This window comes from Xenopus laevis, chromosome 1L, assembly GCF_017654675.1.
Source record: "Xenopus laevis strain J_2021 chromosome 1L, Xenopus_laevis_v10.1, whole genome shotgun sequence".
In the NCBI taxonomy this organism is placed as follows: domain Eukaryota; kingdom Metazoa; phylum Chordata; class Amphibia; order Anura; family Pipidae; genus Xenopus; species Xenopus laevis.
The window spans coordinates 14203803-14221413 of NC_054371.1; the positions used below are offsets into that span (position 1 = coordinate 14203803).

Genomic DNA, 17611 nt, shown 5'->3' on the forward strand with positions numbered 1-17611 from the left:
ATATATATATATATATATATATATATATATATATATACATACATATATATATATATATAACGAAGGAGTGTGGGTATCACCCGTATTATTGTTATATTTATTTATATATATATATATATATATATATATATATATATATATATATATATATATATATATATATATAGACAAATACAAGATTCCTCTGCACTCAACCCATTATCAATATATTTAAGACAGAGACATTTTGTGCTACTGCTACTGAAAAATGCCTTACCCTTTAAACAAAACAGGGATTGTTTGTCCATATATTGCAATATATTTAAGCTGAACAACTACGTCAAAGTCATCCCATATCTGGCCAGTCCTACGCTTAATTTTCATCTGATTCATTAAGAATTCAATTGCTTAATTATACATTTTATAAAAGGGACGAATACGTTTTACCTGCAACTTACTTGCTGCTTTCAAAGTAAACCTCCCAAACTTGGCTGCCCTTTTATTAGACACCAGTGGGATCACCTGACTATAGTTGGAGGGGGTGGGAGCTACAACATGGAGCTGGTCACTGCTCTTGTAGAACTATAACAAACAAGGGAAAGTTGTGCTCACCACTAGTTTTTAAAACCATTAGGCGGGGGTGCAATGAGGGTGTGACCACAAAATACATATAGACAAATACAAGATTCCTCTGCACTCAACCCATTATCAATATATTTAAGACAGAGACATTTTGTGCTACTGCTACTGAAAAATGCCTTACCCTTTAAACAAAACAGGGATTGTTTGTCCATATATTGCAATATATTTAAGCTGGCCAACTACGTCAAAATCATCCCATATCTGGCCAATCCTACGCTCAATTTTCATCTGATTCATTAAGAATTCTATGGTTTAATTATACATTTTATAAAAGGGACGAATACGTTTTACCTGCAACTTACTTGCTGCTTTCAAAGTAAAACTCCCAAACTTGGCTGCCCTTTTATTAGACACCAGTGGGATCACCTGACTATAGTTGGAGGGGGTGGGAGCTACAACATGGAGTTGGTCACTGCTCTTGTAGAACTATAACAAACAAGGGAAACAAACATGATTTTGCTCCTGACGAACAATGAGTCTTAATAATAAAACATTTTTTAGTTTTTTCACTGTGAGTGCCGCAATCCTGTTCACTGCTTATTTTCCATGTAGGCACCCAGGTATTAATTTTGTCTACGGAGTGCACCATTCCTTTGGTTATATATATAGTGCCGGGCCACTCTGGGCAGGCGCCCTAGGCAGAAGCGCACGAAGCGCGAAAAATACATCGAGCACCCAATACCAGAACAGGTGCCAAGTACCCTGGTCTCGGCTCGGCTTCACCAGTAGTGTGACCACCGTTGGGCTTCGGGAGGAGCCCTCAGCTTACTTGGGTGCCACCTGGACTTAACGAGGGGTACAAGGCAAGATGTTCTGGCTAGCAGAGGGGCACGGCAGGTAGCAGAGTCTTTTGGGCCGAAGGTCACGGTACAAACGGAACAGGCAACAGAATCGTCAGACAGGCTGGGTCGAGGCAGGCAGATAGCAAGAATCGTCAAACAGGCAAAAAGGGTCAAAACCGGGTAATCAATCAAAGGGTTAAACTGTAGAGTAGTCGTGAGCAGGCAAGGTCAGGATCCAGAATTCAGAATAGTCAAAATAGCCAGGCAGAGGTCAAAACAGGAATCAGACAGGTTCAGACAGAATCAGAATAGCACAAAGCTCAGGAGCACCAGGAATAATATCCTATCACGGGCACCGGCTGGGAAACAGAATGGGCCTTAAATATTCAAATTTCGCGCCAAACGGGCGTCAAAAAACGTGCTGGCGCTAATGCGCCGGCGTGCCTGCGCCTTTAAGAGGCGCGCAGGCGCGCCGCGTGCGCCATAGTTTCCAAGATGGCGCCGGCGCCGGCTCGAGGACCATTAAATTCCTTACAGTCGGCAAGAGAAGGAAACGTGACTTGGGGTAGGCAACAGATGAGGTACGTGCCTGGCGCCCTCCCAGCTTTGAGCCCTAGGCACGTGCCTACTCTGCCTACCCCTAGTTCCAGCCCTATATATATATATATATATATATATATATATATATATATATATATATATATATATATATATATATATAACGAAGGAGTGTGGGTATCACCCGTATTATTGTTATATTTATTTCTATATATATATATATATATATATATATATATATATATATATATATATATATATATATATATATATATATATATATATATACTGTCCAAGAAGAAAGGTGCACACCAGGGTTTTCAATAAGTTAAAACTTTATGTTTATTAAATATATTAAAAAGAACCGGCCAACTTTTCGGTCTGTCTCTAAGACCTTTATCAAGATCATGTTCACAGTAAAATATCAGTGTTCAAATACCTAAAAACATGACACTCACCCCATTGTGCAGGCCCACTTAATCATGTGACTGGGAAAACACCTGCACCAAAAGAGCAGAAAGTATGTATAAACATTGTAACAAGTATGCAAAAAAATATAAAACAATATAAACACAGGCAGAGAATTGATACATAAAGATAAGGATATAAAGTTTGCAACAGGCAGTTGGGGGGCAAATTCACCAAGGGTCGAATATCGAGGGTTAATTAACCCTCGATATTCGACTGGGAATTAAAATCCTTCGACTTCGAATATTGAAGTCGAAGGATTTTAGCGCAAATAGTTCGATACAGCGTTCGAAGGAATAATCGTTCGATCAAACGATTTGAAGGATTTTAATCCATCGATCGAAGGATTATCCTTCGATCAGAAAAAACGTGGAAAGCCTATGGGGACCTTCCCCATAGGCTAACATGGACTTCGGTAGCTTTTAGGTGGCGAACTAGGGGGTCGAAGTTTTTTCTTAAAGAGACAGTACTTCGACTATCAAATGGTCGAATAGTCGAACGATTTTTAGTTCGAATCCTTCGATTCGAAGTCAAAGTCGAAGGTCAAAGTAGCCCATTCGATGCTCGAAGTAGCCCAAAAAACACTTCGAAATTCGAAGTTTTTTTACTTCGAATCCTTCACTCGAAGTTAATGAATTGGCCCCTTGGCGTTGATTAAGAAAGCACAGATAAGAGCAATGCTCATTCAAACTTAGAGAAGCCAGTGTTCAATTTACGTATCCAAAAGGATTCTCGTTGGAGTAATTTTTTTGAAACTATCCCCACCTCGTTTCAAGGGCGGAATATGGTCTATGGCTATATGTTTGAACGTGGGTAATCTGTGGCTCATTTCAAGAAAATGTTTTGCAACAGGTTTATTGGTTACCCCATCTCTAAATGCTGTGCTCATGGCTATATACATAGCTTCTAGTTTGTCACTGCCTGTGTTTGCTGTGATTTAAACCTCTGTAATGCTACATGTGAATACAGAAAAGATACTTGCAGAGAGTGTCCCGCATTGTTACGTTACTAGAATGGTGCTGCCACACTGCCACCTAATGGAACATATGGAACATTGCATCAGAATACCATTATAATACTGAGACCAATGAAACCATTTGGCAGGATTACAGATGAGTTACAACCCCAAAGCAAATAAATCATGTATACTCCAGTTTTGTACATACACACACCCGACCAGCCTCGGATTTCATTAGCTACTTAGTTAAGTGTTAAAGAAAGGAAGAACCTTGGGGCAGAGACAAGGGGAAAATGTTGGAAGGGTTACTGTCTACTCTCTCTCATTTACCTACAGAAATAGGGATTGGTAGCACTAGATAGGTACCTAATATATAGAGACAAGAGGAAAGTGTTGGAAGGGTTACTGTCTACTCTCTCTCATTTCCCTACAGAAATAGGGATTGGAAGCACTAGATAGGTACCTAATATATAGAGACAAGAGGAAAGTGTTGGAAGGGTTACTGTCTGCTCTCTCTCATTTCCCTACAGAAATAGGGATTGGAAGCACTAAATAGGTACCTAATATATAGAAATTTTTATTATTATAAAAATACACTTACATTAATTCAAAACATTTACATATCGGAAAACCAAAAAAGCAACAAACCCACCCATACACCCTCCTGCCCACCGAGTCCATCCCTCTGTCCATAGGCAACAGTCCAAAACCCTCCACCAAACTACCAATTCACAAGGCCAGACTTGCAAAGTCTTGTATTTGTCCATATGGCCTTTATAACCACCCCAGCACAAAAACAATATCCAAACTCCTCCACCCTCTTCCAGAATTGCATGAGTAACAAAGCATTTGCAGGACATATCTCTCCTTGTACTCTTTGCTGTGCAATATCTCTGCCATCACCCTGAGGAGAGCAGTATCAGAGCGTGGGAGATGATATTAATACCAATATAACAGTTTCCATATACTATATAACAAGATGCCAAGTTTAAGTTTAAAGAGGGAGGTGCACCCATCGCCATCGCTTTTTATTAACCACAGATCTTCTCTCATTGTCCTTCAGGAAACTCAACTGAGCCAGAGTTGCCCTAACAATGTTATCAGGAGTAGCACCAGAATAGCCAATGGATCTCCTGCACCTATGCTGCCAGATCTGGTACCATGTGTAGGCAATGATAATATAGAGGGTCTCGTGGTCCAGTAGATGTTGCCTGGCAGAAACCCCATAAGCTGACTCTGCATAGGTCAAGTTGTTTAAAACTGGAACTTTAAGAGCTGCTGCAAACTGACCATATACATCTCTAGTCAAAAGCCTTGGCCTGGTCCAAAGAGACAATGTAGCAGCCCTTGTGGCCCATAGATATTAATAAGGCGCATCTTCCTGCCTCTGGCTGTGATGTCAAGAAGGAGACACCTGCTTACCTGGATTTCCACAAGTCGATGTATAACAACATTCAATTCAGTTCTGAATAGCACCCCTGCACGACTGCTATTGACCAGAATGAGGGCCCATGGTGCCAATCTGAAGCTGCCCTCTGAAGGTCAGCCCTTGTGGTTAGTCGAGTCTCCTGAAGGAAAAATATGTCTCCATCAGATGATGAGAGACTAGAAAAAGCTAAAAACCTTGCCTTTGGCGAACGAATGCTTCACACATTAGATGTATAAATCCTTATTGGTTGTGTAGCCATTATACTTCTAATATCTCGCTTACACAGGCGCTGATCCAAGAGTGGAGACTCCAATAATATCAATAAGGCTTTATTGTAAGTACACACATGTTCAATTACAGCAGTGGGATGCTCAAAAACTAACGCGTTTCGTGTCTATCGACACTTCCTCAGAGTTGTGCAAAAAACGTGAGCGTGCTTTAAAGTGTCATCACAAGTGTATATCATTAATCACTTATTAGTGTTTAAAGGTAAAATCACTTTTATGTAATAATAATGTGAAATTTATATACAAATATCATATTAAAATCCTCTTAGTTACTCATGCTGAAAATATGTGCTAAGAAAACGTGTGGAATATAGAAGCAATAAAATTCATCAAATAATGTTAATGAATTCCCATTTCCTAAAAATCTTTGTATATATCTCATATACTGTATGTGCTTAAAAATGTCTATGGGATTTTAATATCATTTCAATATCAATAAAAACACTAGATTATTATATCAAATACCCTGTCTTGTTAATTGCGATGTTCAATCTAAACACGCCATATTATCTTTAAACATTCTTATACGGGATTGCTGGACGTTCATAATATATTTTTTATGTAATGTTTTCTTAAATATGTCATTATTGATCGAACCCCTACTTTTAATGATTTCATACAATATTTAATCTGTAATATATTTATTTATATCATTTTATTCATAAATTAGTATTAAATATAAATAAAGGTATTTTGCCCTATATTGTATTCTGTTTGATTTCTGTGTTCTTATTATTTCTTATTAGTCTATTTGGTAATGAATCAGAAATATATTGGTCAAATAATCGGATAATAGGACGAGATTTATTACTATGTATACTTCTGAGGCACAAATTATAGATGGGATCATCATGAAACATTGGGGCATACTTCAAACAGATCCAATATTGGCACAGTTGAATTTGGGGAAGCCACAATTTGTCTATAGACGCGGCTACAACTTGAGGGATAGAATCTCACCAAGCTTGTTATCCGATAAGAAAGGAAATACTAATTGGGGCACTTACAAATGCGGCGCAAACGTGTGCAAATGCTGTAGTTTTATAAAAACATCTAAGGAGATACGGAGTACAGTAACTAACAAAATACATAAATGTAGAAGGTATGTGAACTGTCGCACAATTAATGTTATCTACCTAGCAACTTGTAGGTGTGGCATGCAATATGTTGGCAGAACCCTAAGAAAATTCAAAGATCGGGTTCTGGAACATATAGCTTGCATAAATAGATTGGACAAGTCTTCTGCCATAGCGGAACAAATAATTGAAACACATGACGCTAATGAACACTTTGTGTCACTTCAGGGGATTGAAACAGTGAAATTGGGAAATCGAAAAGGAAATATATTACCACTAATATCCAAAAAGGAGATAAAGTGGATGACTATGTGGGATACAGTTGCCCCTAAAGGGTTGAATAAAGAGTGTGATATAAAATATTTCCTAGAATAATCAGATTTAACTGGAAGGGTAAGGAAGGATAGATATGTATTTAATCTGTGATTCTGATTGATTATTTGACCAAATATATTTCTGATTCATTACCAAATAGACTAATAAGAAATAATAAGAACACAGAAATCAAACAGAATACAATATAGGGCAAAATACCTTTATTTATATTTAATACTAATTTATGAATACAATTATGTAAATAAATATATTACATATTAAATATTGTATGAAATCATTAAAAGTAGGGGTTCGATCAATAATGACATATTTAAGAAAACATTACATAAAAAATATATTATGAACGTCCAGCAATCCCGTATAAGAATGTTTAAAGATAACATGGCGTGTTTAGATTGAACATCGCAATTAACAAGACAGGGTATTCGATACAATAATCTAGTGTTTTTATTGATATTGGAATGATATTAAAATCCCATAGACATTTTTAAGCACATATATGAGATATATACAAAGATTTTTAGGAAATGGGAATTCATTAACATTATTTGATGAATTTTATTGCTTCTATATTCCACACATTTTCTTAGCACATATTTTCAGCATGATTAACTAAGAGGATTTTAATATGATGTTTGTATATAAATTTCACATTATTATTACATAAAAGTGATTTTACCTTTAAACACTAATAAGTGATTAATGATATACACTTGTGATGACACTTTAAAGCACGCTCACGTGTGAGTTTTTTGCACAACTCTGAGGAAGTGTCGATAGACACGAAACGCGTTAGTTTTTGAGCATCCCACTGCTGTAATTGAACATGTGTGTACTTACAATAAAGCCTTATTGATATTATTGGAGTCTCCACTCTTGGATCAGCGCCTGTGTAAGCGAGATATTGGAAGTGCAGTGTAAGCCGGCAAGGAGATACTGGGATCTCGCGTGAGCTGCGACCAGAGAGGAGCCGTCAACTAGGGTGAGCTCCGCCATTAACAAGCCAGTATCTGTGTTATGTGTAGCCATTATGTTGTTTTTCTTCCCTTCACTTTCACCATCAAATATCCCTTCTCCAAATCTTTTAACCTGGACCCCTGCAGGTATAGGATCCTCAACTCCAAGATGGACTGTCTCTTCATCTATAGCCAGGTCTACACTAGGAACAAGTCCAGCCCTATTTGGTTTGTCAGCCAAAGAGGCTGAAATGGGCTCAACCACAGAGATGCCTCCACTACCTTTTGGGGTTATCTCCTGGTCCCTAGCGTCTAAGTGCTGTACCTCCATCTGCTCCAGAGAGATCTCCCATTCTATTCTCTGAAATTCTTCCCTCTCCATCTTTGGCCCCCAAGAGTCATCTGAATCCGAATCATCGTTTTGTAGTTGAGAATAGCGATTGGATGTCTCTGGACTAAAGCACATGACTCAAGGTTTGCTCTACTAGAGCCACTAACTACTTGCCAGTTTTCTTTGCTTGGGGTCTATGATTCTCGCAGAGTAGGTTTAAGTTTCCCTTTCTTTTTCTTCTTTATGTAAGGGAATTCCTCTGACATGGATACAGGAGTCTCACTGATATATTGGGTAGGTTTAGGACTTACTGTACCCAGAGGGTGTGTCTGTGGGTTGGGATCTGGGGAGATTATGGAGCCTCTCACGGTTTGTGAGAGGCCTTTTGTGGCGCCTGATGGGCATGGCTGTGGAAATGATCTCTGATCTACCTCCCTGTTAGTAGGAGTCTGCCCTCTCTGCTGTTGTACTTTCCTTCCTGTACCATCCTGACCCTCTCTCTCTCTCTCTCTCTGTTGGGGTTGGTTAGGTTTTGTGCCCTCGTGCCTTTGCTGCTTTTCCTCTCTCTGCTGGTTTTCTATCTCATAAACAGCCTTGATCAACAGTTGGTCTTCTTTTTATTCTACCTGATTTTCCACTACAAGACTATTCCTATTTTTATTATGAGAGACTATAGGGCACAAGCGGTGAGGATGTCCCATATTACCACACAGGTTACACTTTATGTCCTTACAGAATCTCTTTGTTTGGCCAATTTTCCCACAGAGGATACACTTCTCTACAGCACAGGAACTGGCCAGGTGATTAAGTGACCCACATTTAAAGCACCTTTTAGCCTGGCCAGCATAGAAGCAGATGCACTTTTTTTTGCCTATGAAAAATGTGTTGGGCTGATGTTGGGGGGACGTTATTAACCACCCTGAGCTTGACCTCAGTTTTCCAACCCCCTGTCCACACATCATCTTCAAGTACACGGCCTAACGGGGAGAGGACTATGCACTGACGCTTCAGCCACGTGAGCACATCATCCACAGGGACCCCTTCATTTTTAAGAATGAAAGTGATGTTCTTTATCTCTGGCTTAGATATTGGCATGGCATCAAAAGTCTGCCACTCTGGTTGTGTTTTTCAGGTCTCAAAAAGCCACCAAAAAGCATCTAACCCCTGTGGGATTTTGAAGCTCACATCCCATTATATAACAGATTGCACAATACAGGCCTCCAGCTTTAATTTTAGCTGAGACTTCTAGCACTTTCCTAATAATGTATGTTCTGTTTGGGGCATTCCGTATGTTCCCTTCCCACATGAGCATGACACAGTTTTTCCTACAGAATGCCTGACCATCAAAGGAAGGCCCTTCATCTGCAGGGAATAATCTCCTTCTCTCCCAGAACTTTCCTGATGCTTTGGGGTCCACCCCAGAAGATGAAGCCCTAGGGTCCACCCCAGAAGATGAAGCCTTAGGGTTCACCCCAGAAAATGAAGCTCTAGGGTCCACCCCAGAAGATGTAGCTTGCTCAGTAGATTTTAGGCCCTCAGTACCATGTGCCTGCTGTGATTTTTTAGGCCCAGTATTCCCAGACTCTTTATTACCCACCACCAACACCTCTTGTGTGATCATCATCACTGGGTCACTGTGAGCACTCACTTCTCCAAGCACCGCTACAGACACGCCAGCATTCACTAATTGTCTGTTGCAGCACCTCCCTTCCTCTCCTATGATTCTCCTGCCTGGTGGTGTCCTGCAGCGGGTCGGGTACCCGAGGGTTAACCTGCAAAAACTTTCGGTGTGCAGAGAGAAGTTCTGGGTGCGGGTAAAGACGCGGTTCTGCGGTTCGGGCCGCGGGCCTTCTCAATAGCGATATTTACTCCTTTATTCTGGTCACGGCTACTTCCGATGACGTCACTTACGGTTTACAATGACTGCACTTCCCGTTTTACTCCTTTTTTTCTGATCACGTCTACTTCCGATGATGTCACTTCTGGTTTACAATGACAGCACTTCCTGATTCTTGATGGTCAGCGTGTCGCAGGTCCGGGCTGCGGAAAAGGTTCCTGCGGGTAGGGTTGGGTAGCAAATTTACTTATCGAGGGTTAATTAACCATCGATATTCGACTGCCGAATGGAAATCCTTCGACTTCGAATATCGAAGTCGAAGGATTTACCGCAAATAGTTTGATCGAATGATTAAATTCATTCGAATCGTTTGATTCAAAGGATTTTAATCCATCGCTCGAACGATTTTTCTTCGACCCAAAAAAGCTTAGACAGCCTATGGGGACCTTCCCCATAGGCTAACATTGACTTCGGTAGGTTTTAGGTGGTGAACTAGGGGGTCGAAGTTTTTTTTTAAAGAGACAGTACTTCGACTATCGAATGGTCTAATAGTTGAACGATTTTTAGTTCGAATCGTTCGATTCAAAGTCGTAGTTGAAGTAGGCAAAAAAAAACATTCAAAATTCAAAGTTTTTTTTCTTCTATTCCTTCACTCGAGCTAAGTAAATGGGCCCCACAATGTGTAATTAACTGGTGGGACCACAAAACAAGCGGCAGAAAAACATAAAAGGAGTGTTAGTAAAAGTGAGGTTTCAGTGTAACTATCAGAGTGCTTTATTTCCTTGCATAAGGTTTATAGTGACAGTGGTGAGGGTGAATCCCAGTAGAGTGTAAGCTCTAGAGACAGCAATGAGCACACACCGCCCCTCCCCCAGTGCTGTCAGTATCTGACACCCAGAGCAGCACTTCCGGCCACTGATTAATGATGAAATTCCCAGCATCACCCGGGAGCTGTCAGGCGCCACAAACTGTTTGGAGTCAGCTGACATCCTTAGCTAAAACCAGAGAACCAGCGGAATAGCTGTGACGTCACACGAGCGGAGCGGTTAGCCAATGATGTCACTGGTTCTAATGTATCAGCTGCCTGGGGGCGTGCCGGAAGTGAGTGACAGGAAGTAAACAAACAAAGAGCGGTGGGGTAGATAGCGGAATATGGACGGGGTGCCAATAGGCCCCCGGGCCACTGTTCCCCAGCGCTGCCTGGCACCTGCCCTCCTACAGGGATTCGCTATCACTTCCCTCTGCACTGCTATTGCCGACCCCAGCTGGCTCCTAGTGCATGCCGGGAACGGCTCTTATGTCTACGGGGTGTCGTACGTCCTGCACCAGGGACTCAACGTGACCGCCGGCGGTGAGATACAAAGGGACGGGGAGTGAATGGACCAATGACACGAGGGGCTGGATGAGGGAAGGGGACGCTCATAGGAGAGAGATGGACGTGCAAGGGCCGGATATTTACAGCTGAGGAGTGGGGTACTGACAAATAGGGGGAAGGAGATCTGACTGACAGGAGGGGAGTGGGGAGACTTATAGTAGGGGCGGGTGGATAAGGGGGTATTAAAGGAGAAGGAAAGGTTAGAACTAAGTAAGCTTTATCAGAAAGGTCTATATAAATACACCAGTAAACCCTCAAAGTAATGCTGCTCTGAGTCCTCTGTCAAAAGAAACAGCACATTTCTTTCCTTCTATTGTGTACTCATGGGCTTCTGTATCAGACTTCCTGTTTTCACCTTAAACCTCCAGGGCTAGGGCTTGAGCATGCTCAGTTTGCTCCTCTCCCTTCTCTGCTGTAATCTGAGCCCAGAGCTATGATTAAAGAGGGAGAGACTCAGGCAGGAAGTGATGTCACACCAAGCTAATATGGTAGCTGCTATCCTAAACAAACGGAGAACTTCTAGAGCTGTTTACTCCTGTATGGTAAAACATTCTGCAGAATAAATATAGTGTTATAGCTTGCACGATTGTGGCTAATCTATAGGCAATAAACTGCTTTGGTAGCTCTCCTTCTCCTTTAACAGCAGAGGGGAAAGCAGAGAAAGAAGAAGAAGAAGAAGGTATTGGTCACTTTCCCGGTGAGACTGATTTGCTTCTTATTATGACAGCAGGATTCATAGCGGCAAAGTTGGGACTGAAAAGTAATTTTACTCAATAAGTATCCAGAAGTATCAGATGTGCCCTGTGTATTCTGTCTATATATAATTGTGCTAATAAGTGATATTGCTGAGCAAGTGGCAGTCAGAGTTGCTGTACATTCTAGTGACAGAGCAGCATCATGTGAGCAAAACATTTATATTTTTCCATTAATATCCAATTTTTATTATTTTAATGAGGCAGATAAAGTGATGCATGGGACCTGGCTGTACCTCCTCCTTATCATGGCGCTCTGCTGCTACCTGAGCATTCTGCTTGGATCCATCGTCTTTCTGCTGGACTTCCTAGAATGCAGGAAAGCTCGGCCAGTCTTAGTGAAGGGAGCTGTCCTGCTGCATACATCCACAGGTGAGTGTATTCACACGTGCTGGCACTTGCTATAGCAAACTGTCATACTTGTCACTAGGCAGCTGTTTCACATGATGACAACTCTCAGAATTCAATGATGTTTGATAGTAACTGGGAAATAATGGGAGTTGTAGTTCTCAACATCTAGCTGGGATTCCAGCTTTATTAGTAAGACACACTGATAATATTGTACAAAACTAATTTTCATTCGATATTCCGTGTGTGTATGGTGGGAAACGAGCCGCCCATTATCGGCAGAAGAATTGGATATTGGTCTGGAAATTTTTGATCAGGCGCTTTTGTAGTGCAGGCACTCCAAAAAAAATAAATAAAAATGACAGAATTGATGCAAATTACCCATAGCACCACTATGAAAAATTTCCAATATTAAGGGCAATGAATTTAAAGAGAAGAAATATACTCACAGTTCACCCCAGTCCATGGGTGCATAAACATGTAACCAAACCAAAAAAGTTGTGAGTTTTTCTTCAAAAAAATAATAACCAACAAAAACATAATTAAAAGTTCAAACCATTTATTAGGACATACAAGTGAAGGCCTGCCGCATTTCGTGCCTATTGAGCAAGTGCCCCAATAGGCACAAAACGCATCAGGCCTTCACCTGTATGTCCTCATAAATGGTTTAAACTATTTTTTGGTATATTTTTTTTAAGAAAATCTCACAACTTTTTTGGTTCAGTTACTCAAAAAGGCAATCTTCAACCGGGCAGTAAAAATAAGTAAAATGTTTATGATGTCAAATCAGCATAGCCTTACGCGTTTCGTGTTAGACACATTTAGTCATAGGCTAACTACAAACTGTTAGAGACATTGTATTTAAACATACATACACCAGTCAGTTTACACTTCTAAATAATCAATTAACAAATCACAACATTCATCTCTATATTATTTCTATTTTTGTCTTTTGTTATTTGTAAATAAAGTTTTTCTTGTTTTGAACATGTTGTAACAGAAAGGTGTACCAAGATGGCACCCATCTGGCCATAGACGCAAAGATCCGATCGTACGAATCAACGTAGGATCGGACTTTCCCATCTCCCGACCCTCCACTAACCATTCAGATCAAAGTCTTTACCATTCCGATCAAATAAGAACAGATCACCCAATGTTCTGCCCCTGACAGCAATCGTACGATACTTATGTCTGACAACACTAGTGACAGTCTCCCACTGATAATCGTACGATCGGCAATACACGCAGAGATATTTTCGGCAGGCGACAGAAATTTTCTAACCTGTCCCATCGACCAAACGACCGATCTCCGCCGGACGAAAAATGTCGGGACTCTCCACACACAGTCCGAAAATCGTACGAATCCACGATTCGTACGATCGGATCTTTGCGTCTATGGCCAGCTTTAGAGCTGTCACCCACCCCATATGGGTGCCATCTTGGTACACCTTTCTGTTACAACATGTTCAAAACAAGAAAAACTTTATTTACAAATAACAAAAGACAAAAATATTAATAATTAGACCAGCATCACTCTGTTAGTAAAGACCCATCTGTATAGAAAGGACTCTCTCTTTAGAAATAACACCAGACGTCATATTCACTGTTTAATTCTTTTTGGGGAGTCTGGTGGCTAACACGAAAATCCATTTGAGCTTATTCCCTCCTTTGATCTGATATTAGTCTTTGTATTCTGAAAAAATCTAAATTTCCTGAAACACAACGGCCATTGTTAGTGCTGAATCATCAGATAGAGGTAGAATTCTATTGTTTCTATATGTATTTCTGATGATTCATAGTTTGTTTTTTTCACACTAGATGGCAGTATATTTCATATCATGTAAGCTGGAGGTTGAATTGATATAAACTATACGCTTTTCATCTTACAATTGAGTTTCTACACTAAAATAATTATAACTCCTAGTTCATTTCACCTTCATTTGTGACATTTTTTAACTGACATTAATTGTCATTTTGAGATATCTCGGCAAAGAGACCTAATTTTTAACATCTCATTATTATCATCCTTTATTTATATAGCGTACATAGTAATTTATCGGATTTATTATACTTGCACTAGTCACTTTATATTTAATTAATTGTTGCAATGCATTGATGTGGGATATGGAGTGAGATAAACGTAAGTAATGAATTAAAAAGCATTGGGCACTTAATAAGGAATTTCACAGAAATATCAAAATCTATTTTTAACTTAAGTAAATTGATTAATTGGGTGCGCTGAGTTTGAGGAATTTAATTAATTTCACAGAAACACCAAATTTATTTTTTAAGTAGTTGGTTAAGTTAAAGGACATGTAAACCCCCCACGCAAAAATTAAAGAGCCTCTTTGAAATCTCTAAATACCTGCCACTCTGGTTGCTCAAAGGTTAACAGTAAGACAGCAGCATCCCCTTAATCACTTAGGATTCCTTCTGCTCCTCTAACCCACTCTGCCCCCTCCCTTAGGAATTTCCTTTGGCTGATGGCTCATGAGCATGCTCAGTTCTTCTCAACTCAGATTAAAACACACCCTCCAGTCTCATAGCCAATAAAGAGATAGCATTGCTTGTTCCCAATTGTCTGCTCCTATTTTTAACTCCTAACACCCTCCCCTGATTTCAGAGTAACCATTAAAGTGCTCAATCCAAGCAGGATTTGTCATCATAGTAAATTCTGCCTATATTAGCCTGCATTCTGCAACTGCATGAACTTTACTTTGCATACGTGCTGTTTGCTGATATTAATGCACTGATGAGGGAAAATGGCCCCCTGGTGAAAGCTGATATTTGTTTTAGGGAAATGTAATGTCGCTGGCTAACGGAGTGGGTATATGCTTGCGTCCTACGCGGAACCAATTTGTTAAACTTGACCCGTGACCCACAAATCAGGACCCGCAACCAACATACTTATCCGCTTAAACCTGCTACCCAACCCGCAAGTACCTTTTCTGCAACCCGATCCGCAACCTGCTGACCATCAAGAAACAGGAAGTGCTGTCATTGTAAACCAGAAGTGACATCATTAGAAGTTGGCGTGATCAGAAAAAAAACAGTAAAACAGGAAGTGCTGTCTTTTTAAACTGGAAGTGACATCATTGGAAGTAGGCATGATCAGAAAAAAATTAGTAAAACAGGAAGTGCTGTCGTTGTAAACCGGAAGTGACGTCATTGGAAGTAGGCGTGATCAAAAAAATGAGTAAAACTCGCTATTGAGAAGACCCGCAAACCCGGAGAACCCGCTGACGCGGGTCTATACCCGCTTCCGAAACTCCTACCTGCAAACCGCAGGCGACCACAGGTTTTTGCGGGTAGCCCACAGGTACCCGACCCGCTGCAGGACTCTAGTATATGCAGTACAAATAATGCCATTTGGGTGGGGAGATGTGTCCAACTTATATACATGGTAGGAATATGTAGGCTTTACATGTCCTTTAATTACCTAATCAGGTGTATAAAGTCCATCAAGTTAATTAAGTGGTGATTAATAATCCATATTTAATCAATTATTAGTTTTTTAATTGGTCTCAAATATAGGGAGATGAATTCATCAAAGTTTTTGAAAAAAGAAAACCCCTGTCTTTAAGTGGGTACAGGTAGTAAGGAGATTTCATACAGCCATAAACAAGGTTTCTTTATCTTTCTTAATTGCAAATCGTTTTAATATTCCTTGCATGTCTGAGGAGTTAAGTGTAAAGGGTAAGGGCAGAGACACACGTGAAGATTCGGGAGATTTAGTCACTCGGCAACAAAGAGCCATCCCGCTGGCGATTTAGATTTTAGCTGGCGGGAAGGCAGTTCGGGGAGATTAGTCGCCGAAAAAGAGGCGATTTGTTGCCGGGCGACTAAATCTCTCCAAATCTTTGCGTGTCTCTGCCCTTAGTGCCTCTTTTTCTTATAAATTATTTGTCCTTTTGTGATTTCCAGTTTTGTCGACGGCTGCAGCTGTAGCTTTGTGTTCCTACCTCTACCGGCTGCTCATCCACGAGATCCAATCCCACGCCACGGTGACAGTGAAGGACTCTGTTGAATTCGGGGAAAGTTTCATTTTTGCAGTCATTGCTGGGGGGATGTCTCTGGCTGCTGCCTCTATAAGTTTTGTTTATGCCCGAAATTACGGGCGCAATGCTTTTGTGGCAAGCTCCAGGTCGCTCACAGTTGAGGCATCTCCTTTATTGTCAGAGTCTGCAGACCTGGATACTCTTGGGGATTATGGATAAGCCCAGAAGCAGCTCGCTGTGCCTCCAATAGCACTGAAATGCCTCACTAATGAACGTGACCAAAAAGTATGAATGCAGAAGAGAATCTGCCCTAATTTAATTTGTTGTGTAATGCACTGATTATTGTAGTTCAGTGACCTTTAAGGGGCAAATTTATTAAGGGTTGAACTTAAACTGTCAAATTCGACTAGGGAATTATACAAACTCGATCCGAGTTTTTTTTTTTTTTTTTTTTTAAAAATGTAATTACATTTTTGACATTTATCATACTCTGGCCCTTTAAGAATTCAAATTCGACTATTCGCCCTTTAAAACCTGGCAAATTGATGTATAAGTTAACGGGAGACGTCCAGGAATTAATTTGGAGAGGTTTGTAGCCTTCCTGACATTCCAAGAAAAAAAAAAACTAAAAAAAAAAATATTTTTTATACAATTCAAATCAAGTTCGATTCGAGTTTTCGAATTCAATCGAATTTAAGGAAGTTTAAAAAAAAAAAACTCTCATGAATTAGAAATTCGACCCTTGATAAATGTGCCTCTAAATGTTTACTCAGTATTATAGTCTTCTGTTTGTGTTGTGACTGTCCTGTAATATTACTTCTGTCATGATTTTTATGATGTAGTTTTTTTATTTCTAAATGACACTGTTTACACTGCAAATAATTCACTCTACAATATAAAATGTCATTCCTGAACCAACAAGTGTATTTTTTAATTGTAATATTGGTGTGTAGGTGCATCTCAGGTCAATGCCTGGTCATGTGATTTCAGAAAGAGCCAGCACTTTAGGATGGAACTGCTTTCTGGCAGGCTGTTGTTTTTCCTATTCAATGTAACTGAATGTGTCTCAGTGGGACCTGGATTTTACTATTGAGTGTTGTTCTTAGATCTACAGCTGTGTTCTTGTGTTTGGGAGCTATCTAGTTACCTAGTTACCTTCCCGTTGTTCTGTTGTTAGGCTGCTGGGGAGGGGTGATATCACTCAAACTTGCAGTACAGCAGTAAAGAGTGACTGAAGTTTATCAGAGCACAAGTCACATGAATTGGGGCAGCTGGGAAACTGACAATATGTCTAGCCCCATCAGATTTCAAAATTAAATATAAAAAAAATATGTTGCTATTGCTATTTGCTGGAGCAGCACTATTAAAACTCTCATCCGCAGGGACATCGCCAATTTACTAACAGGCGTAGAGGACAATTCGCTAGTACAGTTTCTCGCCCCATCGCCAGGTGAATTTTCGCTCAGACAAACGATCGTTACTCCACAAATTCACTAAAG

At 40.2% G+C, this 17611-nt stretch overlaps 1 protein-coding gene across 1 annotated transcript; it reads left to right on the top strand.

The window, feature by feature from the left end:
* The first annotated feature begins 10658 nt into the window (after positions 1-10658).
* Positions 10659-17026, top strand: LOC108697143 (transmembrane protein 127). Its single transcript, XM_018227074.2, has 3 exons — positions 10659-10990; positions 11974-12138; positions 16039-17026. Exons 1-3 carry the CDS (start codon positions 10792-10794, stop codon positions 16329-16331), a joined length of 657 nt encoding a protein of 218 aa, XP_018082563.1. The 5' UTR covers positions 10659-10791; the 3' UTR covers positions 16332-17026.
* Positions 17027-17611: the final 585 nt, after the last annotated feature.

What these genes read in the sequence shown, in the direction of transcription:
- LOC108697143 (XM_018227074.2), top strand. Translation starts at nt 10,792, where the DNA reads ATGGACGGGGTGCCAATAGGCCCCCGGGCCACTGTTCCCCAGCGCTGC. An exon ending in ACTCAACGTGACCGCCGGCG is followed by an intron (nt 10,991 to 11,973) that starts GTGAGATACAAA and finishes TTAATGAGGCAG; the next exon opens with ATAAAGTGATGCATGGGACC. An exon ending in CCTGCTGCATACATCCACAG is followed by an intron (nt 12,139 to 16,038) that starts GTGAGTGTATTC and finishes TGTGATTTCCAG; the next exon opens with TTTTGTCGACGGCTGCAGCT.